Source organism: Neofelis nebulosa, chromosome 15 (assembly GCF_028018385.1).
Source record: "Neofelis nebulosa isolate mNeoNeb1 chromosome 15, mNeoNeb1.pri, whole genome shotgun sequence".
Classification (NCBI taxonomy): domain Eukaryota; kingdom Metazoa; phylum Chordata; class Mammalia; order Carnivora; family Felidae; genus Neofelis; species Neofelis nebulosa.
The window spans coordinates 46,506,334-46,529,873 of NC_080796.1; the positions used below are offsets into that span (position 1 = coordinate 46,506,334).

Consider the following 23,540-nt stretch of genomic DNA (forward strand, 5'->3'; position numbering starts at 1 on the left):
GGCACAGTCATGAGATGGAGAACTGATTACACCTTTCCGTGCCCTTATTCCAAGGAGGCAGTCAACCAGGGTCATGGGACCAGGTAGAGTTAATCAGGAAAGGCTTCTTAGAAATGAGTTCTGGAGAAGTCAGAGGACTAGATGGAGAAGTGAAAGCTTTCAGAGCTATTACTATTACTGTCATTGAGAACCCCCATGTTCTTGGTGTTGAGCCTGACTTTCCAAAGGCAGTGTGTACCAGCCAGACACCCTAGGGTCAGGAGAGGGGAGCAGCACTCTTACGAACAGAGCTCACCTCCTTCCTGCACCTCACTGGTCATCGGGCACAATACGGAGTGTGACTTCAGGTAGGTAAGTTCTCTGGACTCCTCCTTTAGCTCAGAACCTTGGCCCCCAAGTGCAGCTACCTTTCTGCCAGAGAAGCAGCACTGGCTGTTGTGATGGCAGCCTCGTTCTCACAAGGAAGCCAAGCAAAGCATCTTAAGGTGGGAGTCAAGTGATCTGACCCCCAATTGCAGACGGATCTTAGGGGGTGCCTTCAGGAGCCACCTGGAAGGACCTGGAGACCTTGGCCCCACCAGTAGGGAGTGCTATAGCCCACACCTGCCATCACTAAAGTCACCACTAGGACACAGGGACTGGCTTTGGAGTTATAGGACATTCCAGAGGTCCTATTCACCCCTGCCTCCTTGACAGAGAACTCCCTACCTCCCACATGGAGAAGATTATGTGAGAGGGAGGCAGGCAGGTGCAGGGCATAGAGGGAAACGATGCTTCATCTGATGACCGAGAGGGTGAGTGATGTCACTGCTGACAGATTCCCTTTTGAGAAAGAGTAGAGGCCCCATGGGAGCCTGCCCTCCACTGAGCCTCCCGGGGATGCCTCCCCTAGCAGAAGGCCTCCCTGGGGCTCCATAGAACTCTCCATCGCCACCCCAAATTTTCCATCTGACAGCAGCTGGCTGACCCACACCTGCCCTTGGATGAGAGATCCCTGCTCATGGGGCGACAGCCAAGTGAACGCCGGCCTGCCAAACCCTGGAAGGGATGATAGAAGTAGGCCAGATGGAGGAGAGTCAGACGAGACCTGCTGTCAGCTGCCCCGGGCCCTGACCATGCATGCCTAAGGTCCTGGCTGCAGCCCCTTCCCTGGTGTAAGCTGCTTCTGGGCGTCTGAGCCCATGAGATTGCTTCCAGACTCCTCCTAACAAAGGCAGCCTTTCGGGGGGCAGGGGGTGCAGCTTCCTGAGAAAGGGAGAGGAACAAGCTGTGTATGCTCAATAGAGGAGCTTACAGTAGGTCAGAGGCTCAGGGAGAGTCCCCGTCAGGAGTCAGGCCTGGGCCTGCAGGACACCTCTGGGAGGACCTGAGGCAGGCAGCAAAGGAGGTGCTGGTGTAGCCTTTGATGTCTCCCCGTCTTCCTTACAAGCTTCTCTGAATGCCATGGGGCATGGGTTACTATAATCATACAGTCATGGAACACTGGAGCTGTATGCGGCCTTTGGGGTGTATAGAAGCCAACCCCTTCTTTTTACAGAAGAAGCTGAGGTCCAGGGAGAGCAAGTGACTTGCCCAAATGTCAGAGCCAAGACCAAGGTCAACACCTGTAGGCTCCCAGGGCAAACTGTCTCTGCCACAGCCAGTAACCTTAATGGCCTATTGGTCCTCCATGATGGGGGAGTGGTAATCGGGGGCAGTGCCCCTTCTGTGTGCTATGGGGTGGTCATCTGGCTGGCTTTCGAGAGAGGAGGTGGCACCACGCAGAGATGCCTGCCACATTCCAAAGCTGCCCCTCTGCTATTCCATCTGCCCTCAGCCCAGATACTCCAGTCCCCCCACCATCCCCAAAAGATTTGGGAGTCTGAGTGGGTATGGTGGATGGGGAAGGAGCTAATCTGGCTGGGAAAGATCACTGTCAAACCCTTCCCCCTAGACAAGGTTTCAGATGCTGGAGTCTGACCATCACTTCAGAGAAAAGAAGTGGCCCTCCCCCTTAGGAGGCTGTCACTGGATCCCACCTTCCTTTTTTCCCAGAGGGCTCATCATCTAATAAGAGTGTGGGGCAAGCCTTGCTCTGGATGTCCAGATCATACAGCCATGACTTTTCCCTCATGCAGGTCCCAGTGTAGGGAATGGGACGGTAAGCAAGATGTGAGTCAGGGTACAGACAGCAGGGCACTGTGTGTTTAGAGATAGAAGAGATTGCCTCGGGCAGGGTTGGTCAGAAGAGGCTTCCGCAAAGGGGTGAGGTCGTGAGCTTGGCCTTGAAAAATAGGTGAGATCTGAATGTTGTGACTGATAGGGGAAGGCAGACTCCGCAAGGGACACGGTATGAGCAAAGTCATGGCCATGTCACGGTCAGCCGTGTTTCAAGGACAGTGAGACAGCGAACAGACTAGCTTTTGCAGTGTTGGGACGATCCTTTGGAGGCCACTTGCCATCTGGTGAAGGGGAGAAGGGAAGGTAGCCCTACCAGCAGCCCAAAACCCAGTTCCTATTTCTGTGATTCAAAGCCATTTTGCCGCTAATAACCCTAATGACACTCTATCCTCTTGCGGAGCCTATCATTTGTGGGTCTCCAAGCACTCCGAAAACATTAATTAATCCTCACTGGGGCCTTTGAGGTTGATGGCCACCCTCCCCACTTCACCATCTGGAGCACCTAGAGGATGAAGGAAAGGACAAAAGATCACCTCGTCACTCTTGGGGGCCGGGCTGACATTTGAAACAAGAGTCCTGCCCTGAACTGGCCTCTAATCAGCCCTCACGGCTCTGTGGCCCTGACCTTGGGACTCTGGACCTGGAATGCTGAGATCCTGCCAGGCTTCCCCCAGTGGGAAGCTTATCCTTGTGGAACACGGAGTTGTGATTCCCTTGAATGGAATGGCGGTGCTCCGAGGCCCTCCAGGCCAACTCCTGACCTGTAGATGTCAAGTCACCCCAAGCCCAGGGAGACAGTTAGTCAGCCCAGGAAGGGCTCAGCTGGTTTGCAGAGCTGTCCCCGCCACAGTCTGCCTGGGCCCTTCCTCGACCCTGGCTGTGGAGGAGGTAGAGTGGAGAGACGGAGAAGGCAAGTAGATGATACATTTCCTATCCTGCTCCTTCAAGAGCTCACACCTGGTCTCCTCCATGGGGTATGGTGTACCTGGATACAGAGGCGACGCTGTGGGGAGGAGAGGCGAGTGAAGAGCGTGGCCATCACTGTCCTAACGCCCTGCCTTTGTCCTCAAGGTTCCATGTATGATGGCTTGGCCGACAATTACAACAACTATGGGACCACCAGCCGGAGCAGCTACTATTCCAAGTTCCAGGCGGGGAATGGCTCATGGGGATATCCGGTAAGGAGCTGCGTGCATTCAAAAAGACCTGGGGTGTTGGGGAGTGGTTTAGGGGTTTATGGCGGAGCAAACCTGCATTGGTTGCTGAGAAGAGTGATACAGGGTGGAAGGGGGCTGCTTTGGTCCATGAGGTGAGGCCCGCCAACCAGGACCAGGTCCATTTGCTTGGCCATTATTTCATAGATGGCTGTTAGTGCAGGCTCCTGTTTGGGCTGATTGGATATTTCCAAATGTCCCACATGAGAACATTGTAGAAAAAGCATAAAGAAAACAGCATATTTTTAAGTCCATTTTCCAAAATGTCTGATATGATCATGGATTTGAGAGAAGTTTGAATTCTTGAAGTCCATTTGTGGATTAACTTAAATGTTGCTAGGAAACTCCTGAAGGGACCTCTCTGCTCAATATGTGCTGATGACCAAGGAGAATGCTCTAGAAGTTTCCTGGGGCTAGGAGAGCATGTCCCCTGCAGTGACTCTTGGATAAGAGGGCACATGCTGGAATGGAGCATTGCTTGAGTTTGTAAGTTGGACAGGGGCGCCTGGCTGGCTCAGTTGGTGGAGCATGCAACTCTTGATCTCAGGGTCATGAGTTCGAGCCCTAAGTTGGGTGTGGAGTGTCTGTAAGTTGGATACATCTGGATTCAAATCAGAGCTCTGCTACTCACCGAGCATGTGACCCTGGGCAAGATAATTCTACCTCTGGGCCTCAGTTTCTACACATATAAAATGGATATAACAAAGTCGTCCTCATGAGGTTATCATCAGGATTCAGTGAAATAATGTGCGTGGAAAAAAAACTGATGATAATTAGTCTTCATGTCAGTTTTAAAACGAACACAGGTAGAGATTATTCTAGATCCTTTAATCTTGGCCCTGTCACTGTCTTTCTTTGTGATTTCAAAGAAATCACTATGCCCATCCATCCATCACTGAACAAATATTTATTTAGCCCTACCTCTGCACCAAGGTCTGTGGTAAATGCTCTGGTTCAACCATACAAACCAGCGTTGGCGCTCTCTTCAACTCCAAAATCAGGGGTATTGGGCTAAGTGACACCCAAGTTTTCTCCCTGTTTCCAAATTCTATGACTTTCATTTATTTTTGCTAATTTTAACATTAGCCTGTATAGTTCTTGGGAATTCTTTTGTGAGGCATTATGCAGATGGGGCTAAAGACTGCCTTTCCATGGGAATCTGGGGCACTGTCTTCTTGAAGCTCCAGGTTTCAGTGCTATTTGCTTTGAGGTCACATTGCTTACAGATGTCACCCCTGAGTGTCAGGGTCCCGGGCAAGGAAGAGGGTTTACGAGTTGGGTGTTCTTTTTATTGTCAGTGTGATCCTCCCTTCCTAAGTTCTTGCTGGGGCTAATTGTGGAGTATTTGTCTTTCTTGCATGTTACAGGTTAGGGACTAAAGGGAGGCGTTAACTAGGTTTCCGGCAAATGTATTTCCCTCCCATTTTTTTCCTGATTTTTTGATGTCAATTGATACCCTCAGAGCAACATATGGACAGTTGACTGAGCCCATAAGCCGGCAGATCAAGGCTCAGATGTGAATCAAGTGCTCTGACACCAAGAGTGATGACCAGACAGAATCTGACTTAGAGAAAATGACTTAGTAATGCAGTATAAAGGATTATATGAGACCCAGGGAAGGCAGATCACTAGAGGAGACTAGTAGTCAGAATGAATAATCATGCTGACAGGATAGATGTTACACATCGTTACGTATATTTTGTTACACCTCAGAGCCTAGAAAGCTTAGCTTCTAGCCTGGCTTCTGCTACTCCCGTGGCTCTGTGACTTTGGATAAACCTCTTAACTTCTCTGAGTATCAGTTTTCTCATCTGTAAAGTGGGAACAAAGCTATCTGTGTGTGTGTACTTCACCCACAGGTTGGTGTTACAGTAACGGGGAAGTGTTATCAGATGGGCAGTGTGGGGTCATTACACATGGAAATTTGTCACCAAGAACCGCAAAGGAACTCTTTCAGAGGTGTTTCTTTAAAAAAAAAAAAAAAAAAAAAGAATTCTCCACACGGCCCATGTTGGGCATTTCTTCTGGCTAATCAACTCAATCTTCAGCAATCTCAGCAGCTCCTGATGCTCCCAAACCAGCCCCGCCCCTCCCCGCACCTATTTTCTGACAATCCATTAAAATTCCTTCCCTTTCCCGCACCCTAAGGCCCAACCCTTCTCGCTCCATCTTTGCTGGCGGTACTTCAGACATGACTCATGTCAGGGCAGCTGCTGAGGCACGTCCTGTCTCCTCTCAGTTCAGGAGGGGCTATGGGAACGGCGAAGAGCTGAGCACACATGAGGATTTGGCAGAAGGAGGGGGTGAGGAAGGGAGGAAATGGAATAATTGATATTGGAGCCAGGCATATAATCAGCCAAGGAGGACTGGGCAAAACCAAACAGGGCCAGGACTTAAGAAGGAGAGAGGGACAAAAGGTAATACAGGTCTGTGGCGGTGAGATAATCTCACCACGATTTCCTCTCCTCTCTTTTGGTGAAACCAACGTGGTGGCAGAAAGCAGGGAGTGAGGGGAGCAGGGTGAGGTGCGGTGGGTCTGTACAAGCCTCGTCAGCGGGTTTCGGCAGTTTCTGAAAGCTGCCGAAGGACTGTTTCCTGCATATACTTCACGTTCCCTCCGTCAGCCAACTCGTCTTGAGCAACTCCAGGGCGGGGCAGGGAGCTGGGCGCGCTGCGGACACACAGGCGAAGAGATTCAACTGCCTTCGGCCTCAGTGAACTTGCAGTCGAGCTGGGAGAAGCATGGAGGTCAAAAGACAAGTTGAATCCTGGAATATCCCGGAATGTTGCGGCAGTTCTGCCATTGTTCAAAAGATCCCCAGATACCTGTTTTAGATTTTTCTAGATTTAAAAAGAAAATACAACTGTCAGTGTCCTTTTAGGAGCCATATGAGAAAACCAGTGTCGTTTCTTTCTTGTCATGCATGGCCTGGGTTTGACCAGAAACAATATTAACCACTTTGAGCACCTCACTCCTCACTCCTTATGCAGAGAGGGCTGGAGGCTGCTTTTCCACGGGAATCTGGGGGCACCGTCTTCTTGGAGCTCCAGGTTTTGTGCCATTTGCTTTGAGGCTGCGCTGCTTACCCTGAGTATCAGGGCCCCAGGCAAGGGAGAGGGTTTATGAGTCGGGCGTTCCAATTACAAATACCACATGAACTTCAGTTAACAAAGATCTGTCCCCATGAAGCATATATTTTATTTAAACATGCAAAGGATCTGCAGGCCATTCCAAAATGAAAGTTCTAAAAATATTTAAAAAGCAGTGGTGTTACCCTCTGATTTTACCTTATATTCTATATCAGCCATAGCCTTCTTTATTTTTTATTTAAGAAAACTTGTTTTAATGTTTATTTATTTTTGAGAGAGAGAGAGAGAGGAGAGAGAGAGAGAGAGAGAGAGAGAGAGAGAGAGACAGAGCACGAGCAGGGGAGGGGCAGAGAGAGGGAGGCACAAAATCCGAAGCAGGCCCCAGGCTCCAAGCTGTCAGCACAGAGCCGGACACAGGGCTCGAACCCACTAACAGTGAGATCATGACCTGAGCAGAAGTCGGACGCTTTCACCGACTGAGCCACCCAGGCGCCCCTATATCAGCCATAGCCTTCTAATTTAAGTATATGTGTAAATTATAATTTATATATAATATATAATTGTACCACTTGGAATCTAGGGTCGCTGATATTGCAAATTAAGAACATTGAACAGAGGGAGTCTTATAATAAAATAGGACTTAAAACATTAAGTTAGTGAGACGCACAAAAAGCATCAAGGAAAAGAAAAGATTGATCCAAAGAAAGTCGTTGGTCCAGTCAACACTCTGCTGGCTACTCCAACCTCCTCCTCCTTCAGAGACATGTACCTTCTAGAGGACAGCAGGAGCCCCAGGGTCCCAACCTGAGGGAGAAGGAGGAGCTGGGTGAGATGGGCCAAAGGATGGGGCAGTTCTTATCCTTACTGCCCAGTTTCTCAGGTAAACAAGCTCTGCTATTCTGCTCCAGTTCTCAGAACCAGACTAGTGAAATATTAGGGCCCCAATGAGGTTTACGCTTTACAACTGAGGATACCCAGGCCCGGGGAGGATGTAAGACTCATCGAGGGTCACACAGCTGGTTAATGCAACAGCAGACTAGACCCCTGGCCTCCTAACTCCTAATCTAATGCCGTTTTGTTTTCATTACTCCAGACTTTGGATGGTCTTTTTATATGGGGTTTTTGTTTGGTTTCGTTTGGTTTTGCATCTCAATATTTTAACACCACGACCATGTTGTAGGGACCTGCAAGAGATCTGTGAGTTTGGATCCCTTCATTTCCTCCCTCCTCCTGTCCTCCAACCAAACCTGCTCTTTCCTTGAGGAGTCAGCCTAGCTCAAAAGAAGCAGGAGAGCGGCCATTTTTTCCCTTCTTAAACTCAAGCAGAATTCACTCAGCTGTAAGTGTTAATAGGGTCAGGGCAGGGATACCAAATAAAATGCAATGAAATACAATAGTTGGGACATATTTATACTAAAAGATTATTTGTTGTTTACCTGAAATTCAGATCTTGTACTTTTATTTGCCAAATCTGGCAACCCTGGGTCAGGGTATCTTCCCACACACTCCTTGTAATAAAAACAAGCCTCCCTTAAAGGGCTCCTCGACTAGGCCAGGGCCCAGACATAATTACGTCAGGCCATAGCCGCCTCTGGCGAGAACATGGAAGCTGTTTGACTCCGGTGAGGGGTCCTCAGAATGGGTCCCTTGAATACCTTCCTCTGGGTCAGCTGAGACCAGAATGAGGAGGGGCAGAGAGCTTGAGGCACTGGAAGGCCCAGCCCTTCCATTCCCAAGCTGTAAATGGGGTTTGTCCTAGATGAAGCTGAGGCAAGTGCACAATTTTGATATCCAGAGAATGTTTCTGGATTAAGACAATTATCTCCTTCTCTATCAGCTCCAACTTGAAAACGTTTTCCTGCTTATAAATCAGGAAGCGCATCTTTAGCTTCAAGTGTTCTGGGAGGCACATCAAGTGAAATGTTCTTTGGTTGTGGGTTGAACTAGACCATCCTGCCCAGGAGCTGATTCGCAGAAGAGAGAAGCCATGCCAAGCATCATCAGTCAGGAGGTCTGGGCTAGAGATACCTTGAGGACCGCCATATTGAATCACTCAACTGTGCTCAGTTAAATCGAGGCCAGTGCTCCTGAGAGTGAGAATCCCCCGGAGTACAACCAGGGAAAATTCTGCCTTTGTCCTGTTTATTGACCCCATTTCTCTACATTAATCCAATATTCACTAGCAAGTCTTTCTCAGCTGAACTTGCCTAACTGACATGTCAGTAGTTGATAATCTATCCATGACAGAGTTTTATGGGCAACGCGCTAGGGACCCTCACCCTGAGAAGAACTGACCCTGCCCACCTCAAGCCCGAAGCCCCCTGGATGGTCCTCTTTTATAGATGAGAGGGCTGGGGTTGTATGAAGTTTCCACAGGGCATGAGAAACTCAAACACAGTATTCCCCAGTTAGCCATGTGGCTGGGCCAAGGCAGGGCTCTGGGCCAGGTACTACAGAGGACCTGCCAGAAAGAAACAGGATAGGATCCTTGCCCTTGACGCAGAGAAAGGGATCATCTTTACCGATCCACAGTTAACGCAGTCCGTTCCCAAAAACAGCCAGGTATGGAGGAAAATCCTTACGCTCTGGCCATGAACTTTGGAAACAAATCCTGGCTCTGCCCCTTACCTGGCTGTGTGACCCAGGCAAGTTCTTAACCTGACTGAACCTCAGCTTGCCCATCTCTGAAGTGGGTGAGAATTCCTATCTCAAAAGGCAGTAAGGGTTGTGAATATGGCATGTCAGATTCATAGTGGGGAGGCCTGGATTCCAGTCTCAGCTGGGCTGTGACACGCTGAGGGATCTGGGGCGGTCTTCACCTCTCCAGGCCTTGGTTGTCCCACCCGTGGGTCAAGGCAGTTGGATTAGATCCTAGCCAAGCACCCATTGAGCTCCAACTTCTCAGGTTCTGTGTGATTTGAGAGCTGAGTCTGAGTAGCTGCAGGCCTCCATAACCAAAGCCTACATGATGGTTTTCCTGGAAGCAGGGGTGGGGGCAGGGGAAGATCTTCCGCTGAGACCCCCACTTCCACCAATGGCTGGATAATGGCTTCTGTACTTCCTCCCTGCTTTCATCTGACCATCTCCAAGCACCAGGAAAACAGCCGTTAATTAACCCTTGCAACAGGATGGAAAGGTGGTAGGACTTCATTTACTTGAGCTTTACAGAGAGGAAACGGGCACAGCAATGGCTCCACCTAGTAACTGCCCTGACTTACAAAGTCAGGCTCGACCCCCTCCCCTGCTCCCATTTCTCAACTACGAATGCCACTTTCCAGATACGCCAGCCGGGCTCCTCTGGCAGTGCCTGCTGGGCCTCTGTTCTTGAAAAGTCCAGGAGAAGGGAAGATAGAGGGGATATAGACTCCTTCTCCCAAGCAGGCCTGGCTCCTGCTCTAAGAGGGAGTGATTGATGTGTTTGCCAACTCAGTGTCCCTGCTGCCAGCCTGTGACTCACCCCCACTCAGCCCTGGGAGATAGGAGGGTCCCACAAGGGCCCCAGGCTCTCACCCAACAAGAAGAGACAATGATCCTACTTGCCGAGGGACAGAATGTGCCCGAGAGAATAAGGCGAGGGAGCGAGAGCTGGCAGGGCCGGCTCCCAGGGGACCCCTCCCTGTGGAGAGCAGTAGCTTGGCTTGTGGTATGTTTCCACAGACACCTTGCTGGGGCCAGAGACGCTCCTATATTTAAACCGTGGAGAAGAAGCATGTGGCAAACGCCTATATCTGGGGTGTCCCTGAGGGATGGGCCCTCCTTCGCAAGCTGCAGTCCCCTAGAGGGGCTCTGCTTTTCGTGTGAGAAGTTCCTGCTGCCTTTGAGTTGGGTGCTCAGTGAGGAGCTTGCTTTAGGGCTCCATTTCCCTGCGCAGCTGACTTCAGCCTCTTAGGGAAACCTGAGGCCCCTCCTCCTGGCCAAGGTTTGGGTGAGCCAGAGAGGACTCCCCAGAGGCCAAAGATAAGGTAGAGAAAAGGAGGAAGCACCGGCCTGGACGTGGGGTTCTCCATCACTGCCCATGAGGCCGTTGATGGGACCCCTCCCCCCCCCACCCCCCACCTCCTGACGGGGCCTCGGGTTTATCAGCAGCAGGACTAGACAGTGGCTCCATCTTGAAGCCATCCCTGAAGCTCTGATATTCCAGATCCTGGGCCTCCCTCAGGGGAGAGGAGTCAGGGAATGGCTCCCATGTCCACACCATGGACTTGCAAAGGGATAAGAACGTGGTTCCAGCGAGCACACGCCAAGTAGCTTCCGACGGCGGGCTTCAAGCAGAGAAAAGCAGGCCAGGCTGCCGGAGGAGCTGAGCTTGGAATGAGATATGAAAGGAGAGGAGGGCTGCCCTCAGCAGAGAGGATGTGGGCCGAGGAGAAACGCTCCTGGGCCTGGGGCTTGGTCTGACAGTAGCCCTTGGGCCCTTTTTCTGACTGATTACCCCCAAGGAGGTGGCTATTTGCATATTGCCAGCCCCAGAGTTCTCACGAACCTTCCCTGGCCTCCGGTAACCAATTCCTGGGGGCACAAGACCCATGGTGCCTGTCTGAGCTGAGCAAGCCTGCTGCCCACACCTTCCTTCTGCCCCTGAGGAGCACCAGCCCCAGGAGAAGGCAGTGAGGGCCCTCATGGGGGAGGGAAGGCCCGCAGTTTGGTCAGAACGCTCAGGGAGAGATGTCACTGCCCACTGCCGAGGGACTCCCTGGGGCAGCGATAGAGCGGCGGGCAGCAGCCCAGGACACCGTCAGCAGCTGGCGCTTCTCAGACAGTGCACTAGAGGGAATTCCCTCCCCTCATGAGAGACAGCAGCGCCATTTTGCATCTTCCTTCAGCTTAATCTCTGCTGGGTGCCTCTGGGGTTCCATTTCTTCCAGCCTGACAGATCGGGGGAGGCGGTTATCCCCTGACCACATAGAGTGGAATTATGCCTTCTTCCAAGGAGGAAGATGGCATGAGTTGGTCGCTATTCTCACCTTCCGTCTCACGCACAAATTCAAGGTAGAGCCTCTGAGACTCTAGAGGCAAGATTGGAAGAGTGAAGGATAATTATACACTTTTTTATTTTGCTCCAGAAGAAAATTAGTGGCGTTCGGGGCCTGGGTTTTGTTTTGTGGGGTTTCTGGGGGTTTTGTTTCTCTCGGTTTTGTTTTTTGGTTTTTTTGTTTTGTTTGTTTTGTTTTGTTCTTTGGTCCTCACAAGAACTACTCAACCACCAAGTCTTTAAAGTCCAAACACTGTAGTTAAAAACAACTAAAGGAGGAAACAACAGCATAAGAGAGGATGTAATTAAGTGCTATTGTGTACAGCACAAGCCAACTTAAACCTCTCCAGGCCTCAGTTTCCTCATCTGTAAGTGGCGGGGGGGACCAGGTGATCTATGAGCCTCCTTCCCCAGCTCCAGACCCAGTTCCCAGGAGGAGACAGAGGTTTGGGCACGGGCCTCCCATGGGGTTAGCAGGCAGGGGAGAGAGCTTGCGAGGCCGCCACTGCCCCGCCCCTTCACCCACAGTCCTCTCTTACGGGGGGGGGGGGGGGGGGGGGGGGGATAACTCGGTCCTCAGCACCCCTGCCATTTAACAATCCCTTGAATTAGTGCAGCATTTTGAATTTACACAAAAGGCTCATGTTTTTATTTCCCCACTTGATCCTTCAGTCTTTGTGAGATCAGTAGGTGAACCGGGTATTATTATTCTGATTTATGTGCAGGGAAATCAAGCTGCAGAAAAGTGCAGGGACTTGCCCGGTACCTCACAGGTAGACTTGGCAGAACCGAGTCCAGGGCCCAATGGGCCGGAGTGAGTCAAGATCTCTCCTGCTAGGCGAGCTCTGCAAATGCGCCCGAGCCAGGAAGCGGCAGGGACATGATGGAGGGCCATGAAAACAAAGCCCTGGGTAGATATTCTGATACCTCTTTTCTGATTTGAGAGTTTTCTTTTTGTCACAGAGCTCAGGAGACAAATGCAGCAGCATTTCCCAAGTGGGTGGAAGAGCCGTCCCCACCCTTCATGAGGGTGAGGCTCAGCATTCTCCCCCAGGGCCCTGGCAAGTCTCTACGGAGGCCTTCCTGCCCCAGGAGAGCAAACTCAGCTAAAAAACACAATCCAATCAGGTGGGGGGTGGAGGTGGGAGGTAGAGACACAGCCGGGGAGAGAAGCAGCTTTGGGGCCCTAGACCCCCAGCCCCTCCCCTCCTACTCATCGGCAGGGCACACAAAGGTGCGGCCTGAAGGGGGTGAAGGTGGGATTGGTGGGGTTTGTCCGTTCCCAAGCCCTGAGCAAGACTGGGAAGGAGGCCGCTTGTGACTTCAGTGAGGGCTAAATCATAGAATGCCAAAGTCCGAAGAAGCCTTATAGGGCACACCGTAGCTGGGGAAATAGGATCAGAGACGTGAGGTGACTCCCCAAGGCTGCACAGCTAAACAGAGAAGAACCAGGACCGGAGTCCCGATCTCCCAACTCCTTGCCCAGAGCACCTTGTCACACTGTTACATCTGGATACCCTTGTCACTGTGTGCAACAGTGTGTCCCAAACCTCAGTCACTTGCAGTCTGCTCTCACAATTTCTATGAAATTATCAACCAACTCTTATTTACTTATTTTTAATGTACTTACCTTTAATTTTCAAAAGGAATTTTGAAGGGAGAATTTATATCACTAACTCAAAAGTAAAAACAAACAAACAAACAAAAAAAAACACCCAGTATTCTTTTCCATAGATGAAGGCTAACCATAACTTATAACCAATAATAATAAAAAGAATTAAAACAAATCATCATTTAATTCTATCCAGATGAAGCTTTTGTTCTTTCTCTCTCTCTCTCTCTTTTTTTCTTTCTGCTCAGAAAGGGTGGCTGGCAAGTATTAAAGAAACATACTGGGGGCGCCTGGGTGGCTCAGTCGGTTGAGCATCCGACTTCCGCTCAGGTCATGATCTCGCGGTCCGTGAGTTCGAGCCCCGCGTCGGGCTCTGTGCTGATGGCTTGGAGCCTGGAGCCTGTTTCGGATTCTGTGTCTCCCTCTCTCTGACCCTCCCCTATTCATGCTCTGTCTCTCTCTGTCTCAAAAATAAATAAATGTTAAAAAAAAAAAAAAAAAAAGAAACATACTGGCACCAACCTAGACTTTCTCCTCATGGTAACCAAATGGAAAAAGGAAGAGCTTTCTATATGCTTCAGTGTTAGTTACTACTGTGCCTTATCACCAGTGGTGTGTGACCTACCCTAGGGGAGATTCTGGGTCACAAACTCATCATTCAGGATAATTTTCCTAAAGCTGGTTCAGCAGGTCAGGTAAAGCCAAAAGCCAAGAAGAAAAACAACAAAGTGGAGCCCCTCCCCAAGATGCATGACCGAATAGTTGTGTTTTTTTTATTTTTATTTTTTAACATTTATTCCAGAGAGAGACAGAGCATGAACGGGGGAAGGTCAGAGAGAGAGGGAGACACAGAATCCGAAACAGGCTCCAGGCTCTGAGCTGTCAGCACAGAGCCCGATGCGGGGCTCAAACTCATGGACCGTGAGATCATGACCTGAGCCGAAGTTGGACGCCCAACCGACTGAGCCACCCAGGCACCCTGTTTTTTTTTTTTTTTAACAGAGCATTTAAAGATAATTTTTTTTAACCTTTTGAACCCCCCCGCCACTCATCCATTTCTCCAGCCCCCACCCCCACCCCCTCTTCAGCCACTGGCCTGCTCTCTGTATCTAATAAGCCTGGTTTTTGTGTTTTTGTTTTTGGGTTTATGGGTTTGGCAGGGGAGGGGGGATTTAGATTCCACATAGAAGAGAGATCATGTGATACTTGTCTTTCTCTGACTTATTTATCTTAGCATAATGCCCCTAAGGTCCATCCATAGTGTCGCGAATGACAAGATTTGATTCTTTTTATGGTTTAATAATGTTCCAGGGTGGGGCGCCTGGGTGGCTCAGTCGGTTGGGCATCCAACTTCGGCTCAGGTCATGATCTCGTGGTCCGTGGGTTCGAGCCCCGCGTCGGGGTCTGTGCTGACAGCTCGGAGCCTGGAGCCTGTTTCGGATTCTGTGTCTCCCTCTCTTTCTGACCTTTCCCCATTCATGGTCTGTCTCTCTCTCTGTCTCAAAAATGAATAAACGTTCGTTCCAAGGTGTGCATATACACACCACTATTTCTTTATCCATTCATCCATTGGTGGACCCTTCGGTTGTTCCCATGTCTTGGCTGTCGTGAATAACTCGGCAGGGAACATAGGAGTGCAGGTATCTTTTCAAGTTAGTGTTTTCATTTTCTTTGGGAAAATGCCTCAAAGTAGATACACTAGTTCTGTTGTTAATTATTGAAGGAAACTCCATCTTGTTTTCCACGGTGGCTGCACCAGTTTGCATTCCCGCCAACAGGGCACGAGGGCCCCCTTTTTCTTTGGGCCCTCACCAACACTTGCTATTTCACGTTTTTCTAGCCATTCTGGCAGGTGGGAGGTGTTATCTCATTGTGGTTTTCATTTAAATTTCCCTGACAACTAATGATGTTGAGCACCTTTTCATGTACCTGTTCACCATTCGTATGTCTTCGTTTGGGAAGATGTCTATTCGGGTCTGCCCATCTTTAAATCAGATTGTTTTTTTTGTTGTTGTTTTATTATGTTGCTATTGAGTTGTATGACTTCTTTATATATTTTGGGTATTAACCCTTTATCAGATATATGATTTGCAAGTATTTTCTCCCATTTGGTGGGTTGCCTTTTTATTTTGCTGATGGTTTCCTGTGCTGTGCAGAAGGGCTTAGTATGATGTAGTCCCCTTCTTTGCTTCGTTTGCTTTGATGTCAGATTCAAAAAACCCTCACCAAGTCAAGGAGCTTACTGACAATGTTTTCTTCTAGGAGTTTTATGATTTCAGGGAAACATGATGTTTCTGGCTGTCTACAGCTCTCTGACCTAATTGGTGGCCTGCTGAGTGCTGAGTTCTGTGGGGTTGCTCTCTGGGGCCAACCTGGGAAGTGTCCACATGAAATCCTGGGCCTCTTCCACACCTGCCTGCAGCCCTCATCAGTTCTTAGAGGCCCCACGATGCTGGGGGCAAAGTGGAGATGCTGTGGGAGGAAGCCTGGGGAGAGTTGGGGAGCTCAGGGCTAGCTAGTGACCCAGCCCTCTCTTCTCTTCCCTCTTGACTGCCCCCGAGGCTTGGAGCATGGTGGCCCAATTCCCTGAGCATGAAGAAGTTCAGCAACCCTTGGCTAATTCCAGGAACTCCAGGCCCAGCCTCAGTCACCAGTCTTGACATGACTCCCTGCTTTCCCAGCCCAATTTGTGTGTACTCAGTGATGCATTTGGAGCAAGGTGTGGTTGCAAGGGTACCAAACAGTCACTGTTCTACACCTTCACACTTGTGTCCCGGTCAAGACAGACCAGTTGCCATGACCATGGGGTCTCCTTGCCCACAAGTGTCCCTTGGAACAGAAGGTCTTGTGGTCCAAGTCTTTGGGCAGTAAGGTTGTGTCACACAGCTGAGCAGCTACCCTCCCTAAATGTCTCTAAGCATCGCTCACAATGGGCCAAAAGCTGGGGGCAGGTATTTCCTATGTTTGCAACCCCTGGGGAAGGAGTTTTCTAGGAGCCAGCAACTAGCCAGAGAGGCAGGTAGAGTTTCTGCAGAGCACCCCCGAGCTGCAGGGGCTCCTTGCCATTTAGACTTCCTTTGTGTCACCAGACTCTGGTGGCAGAGTGGTTGGCGGACAAACACCAGAAGGGAGGTTGGAGACCTGAGTCTGGGTTCACAGCTTAGTTATGTGGTCTTAGCCAAGCCTCGAGTTCTGTGAGCTTCCTACATGCTCACAGAGAGCACAAGGATGCGGCCGTCTGCCCTGACATTCCACTGGCAAAGCAGGAGACCAGAACGCTGTCCAACAGGAGTCTCCAACAAGATGCTGAATGGGGAAGCTCTTTCCACACTGTAAAGCACCATGCCTGCTAAGGTGTTTTTACATTATGTTCAAGGAACTTCCAAAGACCCTCCCTCCCTGGGTCCCCTGCCAGCAAAGTGATGTGTGTCCCAGGTAGGCAGGTGTGCATATGGGAGTGTGTGTGCATACATGCACACGGGCTCCCCTTCCAAAGTGAGACACAAGCCCTGGGGGATCCAGCCCCCTTTCAGGTGAAATTCTTGACTATCTCATCAGTGGGAGTAGTTTCCTTCCACTGTTGGTATTTCCGAGGAGCTCTGCTCTGGGCAAAGTAAGCATCTGTCCCTGAGGATGTTCCCACCTCATGGCCTCTGGCCCTCTTCTTATGTCTGGAAGCACCTCCAGGCCCAGTGTATGTATGGGATCATTAAGGGGGCCACCGAGCCTCCCCCCAGACTTCCCAGCACAGTGTTGGGGGTGGGTGGCTTGGTAGGATCTTCCTGACCCTCAAGTATGCTCATCCAGGAACTGGTGTATCCTCTGAGATTCCAGGAGTTATTTCAAGTTCGAACTTTATAAGGCTCCTTCCCAGGATGAACAGTTACTGGGACAATGGAATCAGCCTCTGGGCTCAAAAGGCAGAAGCTGTGACCACAGAACATGGGACTCCTGGAGGGCAGACTAGTCATGCCTCAGACTTGTCCGAGCCCATGTAAGAGAGGTGGCAAGATTCAGGGGTCCCTGGCCCCCGGGCCTGTGAGACCTGTGTCTCAGGTGGTAATCACCTGCCAGGGATTTCCTTTCCCAAATTTAACATGTGAAACTTTAGGTCCTTGCTCCCCAAACCCATCCTGGGAGTTCCAGGAGCTAAAAAAACAAAAAACAAAAAACAAAAAACAAAAACCACTGCTCATACGTGAAGGGGGAGAGGTGCCAGAGAAGATTTTCAGAAAATCCGCTTTTTCCCACAGTCGAGCCGTTCAGCCAGGGGCAGGATGCGGAAACGGAGCTGGGCGCTAGAGCTGACACGGTTGTCTGTTCCGACAGCAGATGATACTGAGGGCCAGATCTCAGCGAGGTGCTGGGGTACACAAGCGTGTTTGGGCCTCCCGCTTCCCAGTAGCACCAGGAGCTGCGGTGGGCCTCCCCTCCCCCCAGCCCGAGACACAGACTTGGAGCATGGAGCCCAAGAGGGCAGGTGCTTTTTTCACCGGAGTGGTGAGCTCCCTGGAGAGAGAGAGCAGCACCATCTTGAAAGACCCACAAGCCACAGCCTGGAGTTTCATAGGATCTTTTCTAGCTGGGCTGCAGTTGTCCAGAAAACTTGTTCTGAATTACCCACATTTCCCACTACTGCCCAGATTGATGCGGGCTCAGAGTTTCCACCTGTTAAAGGTCACAAGGGACACTAACCGTTATTAGCCAGCTCTCTGATGAACTCTGTCCTCATGGGACAGGCGTCAAAACTTTCGTGGGTTGTTTTGTTTTGTTTTGTTTTTACACTTAAAAAATTCAGGCGATAGAAGATGGTTAACACGTGACATCAGGCCGTCTCAGATTCCTGTTGTGCCTCCCCTGACTGGGTAGACAGGGAGCTGGTCATCCGTCAGGCTCTGCCTTTCAGTGTGCAAACTGGGGTTCCCTCCTGAGTAGGCACTTCTGGTCTCAGGGTGCTGCAGATGGAATCGTGGAGCAGCTCTTCCCTGCCCTTGAGGACCCCACAACAGGGGCCCGCCCACCACAGCCTCCTCCAAACAGAATGAGTTTGCTCTTTGCCCAGACGTCAGGGCTGCTGAGTGAAAGGGGGTGGGGGGGCTGCTCTGCTCTCCACGTGCCACACAAAGTCACGTGCCCCAGAAAGGAAGGAAGACCAGCCCGGGGTGGGACTGTCTGCTTCTCACCAGAGAGGGAGCGGAGCCCACGGGGAGACAGGGACTGGCACTCCTCCTGCTGAAGTCCCACCTTTGGTGACTCAGGCCCAGTGGCTCTCAGTGACTCAAACTGCTGAATAAGCAGCCACCTCTACCCCCTGCACGGGGGGAACTCCCCATGCCCTGGGGCCCTGATTGTCCCCTCCTGGGCAGCCCATGATGGGAGAGGACCTGCGCCTTCCAGACCCCCAGAAAAGTAAAGCAGAGCTGCCACACAGCATGTGAAGGCCCCTCTGGCCACCCTGCGACAGGCCAGCCACGCCAGTACCGTTTTATCTCCCGGGAGGACGAAAGAGAGCTATGACATGTCTTCTACACCAGGGCCCTCAAACGGGCACTGACGGGGGGGTAGTAGGTACAAGGGAAGTGGCGAATGGGATCTGTCCTCAAGGCATTTCCAATGAAGGTCTTTCCCAGGAGGGCTTCGCCAAGCCCAAGAGGCACGGAGACCCCATGAAACCGTGTGCGTGCGCTCGCTCTCATGAGAAGGGCGTTGGAGATCACGTTGCTGAAGGTGGCCCTGCTGGGCACTCTGCTGGGTGCGTGACTGGGCAGAGAAGAGCAGGGTGCGTCCTGCTGGAGAGCCGGTTCGGCCGGTCCCACCTTGCTAGCAGAAGCGTGGTTTCAAAATGGGCTAATAGCTGGGGACACAGACACTCTTTTCATCTTGGTCTGCCCAGCACATGCCTGGCTCCCAAGGAGTCAGCAGCTTCTGTCTGATCAGCCTGAGCTGGAATAGAACTCTCTAGGCTCAACCCACCAGCTAATATCGCCCAGGTCACAAGGTAAAGGGAAGAATCCTGGACCCCTTCAGCCTGAACCCATGCGGGGCCACCCTCACAGACTGGCTTGCCTCATCTGGAACCTTCCTGCCTTCCTAGCAGCTCATTTAGTTGTTGAGGCTCTCCTGCACCCACGGGAATGTGGGAATTCCAGTACAACAGCCCAAATTTCCATCCCCAGCACAAAGTCCCATGGCAAGTCACAACTCCTCTGGGCACTTGCAGTGAGCCCAGCCCTGTTCTAGGCACAGTAATTTGGGGGAAATGACAGAGACCATTAGCAACTAGAGAAAACACAAGGTCACAGTCAACAGGGTGTGCAGATGACAGTTTGGAGACAAGGCCTTGGAGAAACATAGGATTTGGCTGGAGGGGCAAGGAAGCTATGCAGGATAGAGAAGAGGTTGAGCAGAAACAGGATGTGGTCAATGTCACCAGACAGTGTAAGGGGGTGTGTTGGGGAGGGGAAGAGGTGACCAAAGAGACAAGGGCCAGGCTGGTGATTTTGTCTTGCAAGAAGCAGAGAGACACTGTGGGCTTGTCAAGCAAGGAAAGCTTTGTCTGAGGAAGGTTAAGTGGATGGCACCACCAGGAAGGCACCAGAACCCCAGGGGCTGGGTTAGGGGCTGGCAGGAGGCACTAGAATTGTCCGTTTGTGAGCTGAAGGTTGTCAGGGCCACAGTCTGGGCAGTGGGAGTGGAAAGGGAGGAGTCAGAAATGATTCTCAGTTGGAAGGACAAAATGATGCCATCTCTTCCTGAATGGTTAGTCACTCTCATGTCCAATGATCTTGGGCCAACAGGAGCTCTTTCAGTTCAGGGGCCTCTTCAGACTGAATGGAACTCTCAAGGGAAAGCTGACTATATTCAGTTCTTTGAGACCTTGGATCTTGGGCTCTATTAGTCTAGTCATCTTCTAGGACTCAGTTTCATTGCCTGAAAAATGAAGGGGTTGGCTTCTGAGCACTTCCTGGTATAAGGGGGATCAGGAAGAGGGGCTGGGGAGCATTCGGCAGGACATAGAATTCCACTCTTCTCCAAGAAGGAAGGGGAGAAGAAAAGAAAGGTGGGTTAGTTACAAGACCTAAGTCATTAGCACAAGGGGGAGCAGAGCAGGGCCTGGCTAGGAGAGGCTCCTTGCTAAGAGCAGCTCTCTCTAGCCCACCTGGAAGGTGGTTCCACGAGTTGACCTCCCCAGAGCCCCATTGGTCTTCCAGGTGGAGAAGCTTATCTGTCTGGACACAGCCTGGTCTTCCCCCTGGCTGTCCAGCCCAGCCTGTTCTCTGGTTGAGGGTCAGCTCTGCCCCCAGAAAGTCGAGTTACTAGCCACTGGAATGTTCTGATGCATGGACCATCCCACCTGAGGCTGGAGTTTCCCAAGGAAGCATGAGATAACCAGACAAGGAGTGTGTGTGTGTGTGTGTGTGTGTGTGTGTGTGTCTCACTGTCCTTTGTATTCAAAGCAGAGGACGCTGCCAGAAGATCGCTATCTAAGTGTGGGGTGTGCCTGGGAGACCCGGCACTGGTAGGGAAGCTCTCCCACCTGCCGTGGGCACGTGAGTGCACACTGCCCTCGTATTCCATTCCGGCTGCAGGTGCTTGCTCAGGATCTGAAAGGGTGGGTTTGGAAACGTGTGGGGGCATTCTTGCTAGTCACAATGGCTGCAAGGCGTACTGACATTTAGGGCCTGGGGGCCAGAGGCAGCTAAACACCTGTAATACTTGGGACAACCTGCACAATGAAGAATTGTCCTGCCCCAAATGCCGACAGCACCCACGTAAAGAAACACCGCGTCATCCCTACATAAAGTCATACAGGCAGACCACACTCCTTTGTTTTTCTGAAACCTATTGAGGCCTATTCTGTGGCCATTGGGTGAGACTAGCATGGGTTCTAAATACTAGTGGGTACCCCTACCCGGGGCTGGAGCTGGCCTGGGTTCATCCCCCTCATGTGCCAACCTGGTCGCTCCTTTAGGTATGGCTTGGGTGATGTAAACCCTCAACCAGGTCCTACAGGCCACCAGTCTGTGTCTAGTCTGAGGATCAGAGGGATACAGATGGCCCTACTGAACAAACATTTATGTCATGCACTGTCCTAAGCACTTCAGAAACGCTCATTCACTGAGTTCTCCCAACACTGGGTACAATTATGATCCCAGTTTGACAGATGTAAAAAAAACTGAGGCATGGCGGGTTTAAGTAACTTGGCCGAGGCCACGCATTGAGCAATTGACATGGCCAGGACTCGGCCCAGGCCGTGTGGCTCCAGACTCTGTGTTCTTGACCACCGAGTCCCCCTCTGCCCGGTGAGCTAGAGGAATGCACCTGGAGTCCCAAGGTCTCATCCTGATAGGCAGAAAAGGGAAAGGTCACAGGCCATCTGTGCCCAAAAAACTGGTGATAGCCGGCCTTGTCTGAGCCCAGAGGGGTAAATGCAGACTCCCTGTGGCGCTAGGGCAGAAAAGGGCCTGGCTGAGAGGAAGCTCGGCTCCCACTTGTCAAAGTGATGATGACGGGAGAGTCACCCACAGCTCTTCTCAGCCACCAGCAGAAGCACAGCAGCCAGCAGCCATGATACAAGAGCTGGGGTGGGGCTCCCAGGAATGGGTGACGCCACTGGGATGTAGCTACAGGGGGCGGGGCAGGAAATTCGGTCCCACGGGGACAGCCCTGCCTTCTCCACCACGCCCGACCCCTGCGGGCACATCCAACCCCACTCCCCGTGGGCAGCCCACCCTCACCAAGACTTGGCAGGGCTGCCCCTCCTCCTTTTCCCAGCCCGGGAGAGCAAAGTCCAAAGCCTCTGTCAGGCTTCATCAGCGTGATCACATTTCTGCTGGGTTTGGTCCAGGATGAGTGTTTGGATTCCTCAGGTATCTGAGATGACGTCCAGGAGTGTCATTTACTGAGAACAAGAGAGTTCCTTGTTGCATTTCCATTTAAGGCTTAGCCTGCCTCCAAGGTGCCATCATCACCTCCCTGCATCCTGGGAGAATGAAGGTGAGAGGGGTGTGGCCGTTGGCCTAAAGCAGGGGAGGCCTAATTGCATATTTTGCAGGCAAAGTCTACAAGGTGCTACAAAATGCGAGTTCCGAGTTCCCGTCAAAAACGCTCATCACTTCTCTTCCCTCTGCCTGTTATTGTTCATTTATGCCTCCCCGGCACCTGTTCCCTTTGGGGTAGGTTGGTTTGACCCAGTTTGAGGAGGAAAATTGTGCCCACCGGAGTGCCCAGCTGAGCATGTGGGTGGAGCTGATGAGAGCACCGTTGTGAAGGTTAAAAGTTTGTGGCTTGTGACTTTTGTGTTTTTTAATTTAAATATACGAAATTTATTGTCAAATTGGTTTCCATACAACACCCAGTGCTCATCCGAAAAGATGCCCTCTTCAATACCCATCACCTCCCCTCCCCTCCCTCCCACCCCCCGTCTTGTGACTTTTGGATGCCACCCCTTACTGGGACCTCAACCCATGGGTGGCTTCCTGCTGAGAGTCTCCCTGCAGAGACGAAAGGGCACTGGCCAAGAGAAGTCCCCTCCCCAGCCTTGTGTGGCTGGACGTGGTGTGGAGGAGAGTAACCCAATTGCCCAACCACCTCTGCCACACACACACACAGACACACACACACTCATGGGGTGGGGCAAGCAGGCTCCGGGCTGCTAGACTTGGCCTTGGCTCATCCCAGCAAAGGTGAGATCCAAGTCAGCACCTGTGTGGAGACATTTTATCAGGCTCGGTGTTATCCTCTAGTCTGAGAACAAGTCAGAGCAGGCAGACCCACTGGCCTGTGAGCTCCTGGGAAAGTCCCCCTCGAACAGATCTGCTCCGAGCTCATTCCCACCAAACCTTCAGCTTTGCAGGCTCTTCCCAGGGAAGCTGCATCCCTGGGCAAGCTCACACAGAGCCCTGGGGGTCGCTTCATTACCATAAGTTTTCCTGTTGGATTGAGCCTCTGCCCAGCCTCTCCCCACTGCAAGCCGGACAACAAAGCCCAGAAGGTCCCCTTGCGCCCCACCCTAAGCCCCTGGCCTGCCTCCCTGTGCGCAGGCACTCTTGTAAAAGGTGGCGCAGGAGCAGAAGTATTTTCTCTCTTTGGCCTGTGAGGGGTTCCCCTGGAGGGCCCGTTACCATTTGCTTCTTGCCCTGGCAGAGGGGAGGCAACGTGAGGAGTTCAGCAGAGAAATAACAGTGGAAAACAGCCCTGGCCAGAATAGGAGAGATTTCCCCACCCTGAGTGCAAGTGGCCAAGCAAGGCTGGCTGTGTTGGAAGCTGCGGTGTCTGGGAATGGCACGAGGTGACAGGGCGAGGGTGTAGGGACTGGGCTTCAGTCCAGGGTTGCCCTTCCCTCACTGAGTTCTTCTGTGCCTCCGACTCCCCACCTGGACAAGGCCGTGGAGGGCTGGGTAGGTGGCTACAACCCACTGTAGGACGTACATCTTACATCGCAGCCCAGCACCCACGTGCTGTGTCACAACACGACGCGTGTCTCTACTCC

At 51.5% G+C, this 23,540-nt stretch overlaps 1 protein-coding gene across 1 annotated transcript in view; it reads left to right on the forward strand.

The window, feature by feature from the left end:
- The window catches only part of PKP1 (plakophilin 1), a 51,498-nt gene that overhangs the window by 7,547 nt on the left and 20,411 nt on the right, over nucleotides 1-23,540 (forward strand). Inside the window, exon 2 of the mRNA XM_058700293.1 lies at nucleotides 3,232-3,338. Within this exon, the coding sequence (XP_058556276.1) occupies nucleotides 3,232-3,338 (107 nt within the window). The remainder of the gene's footprint in view (nucleotides 1-3,231; nucleotides 3,339-23,540) is intronic.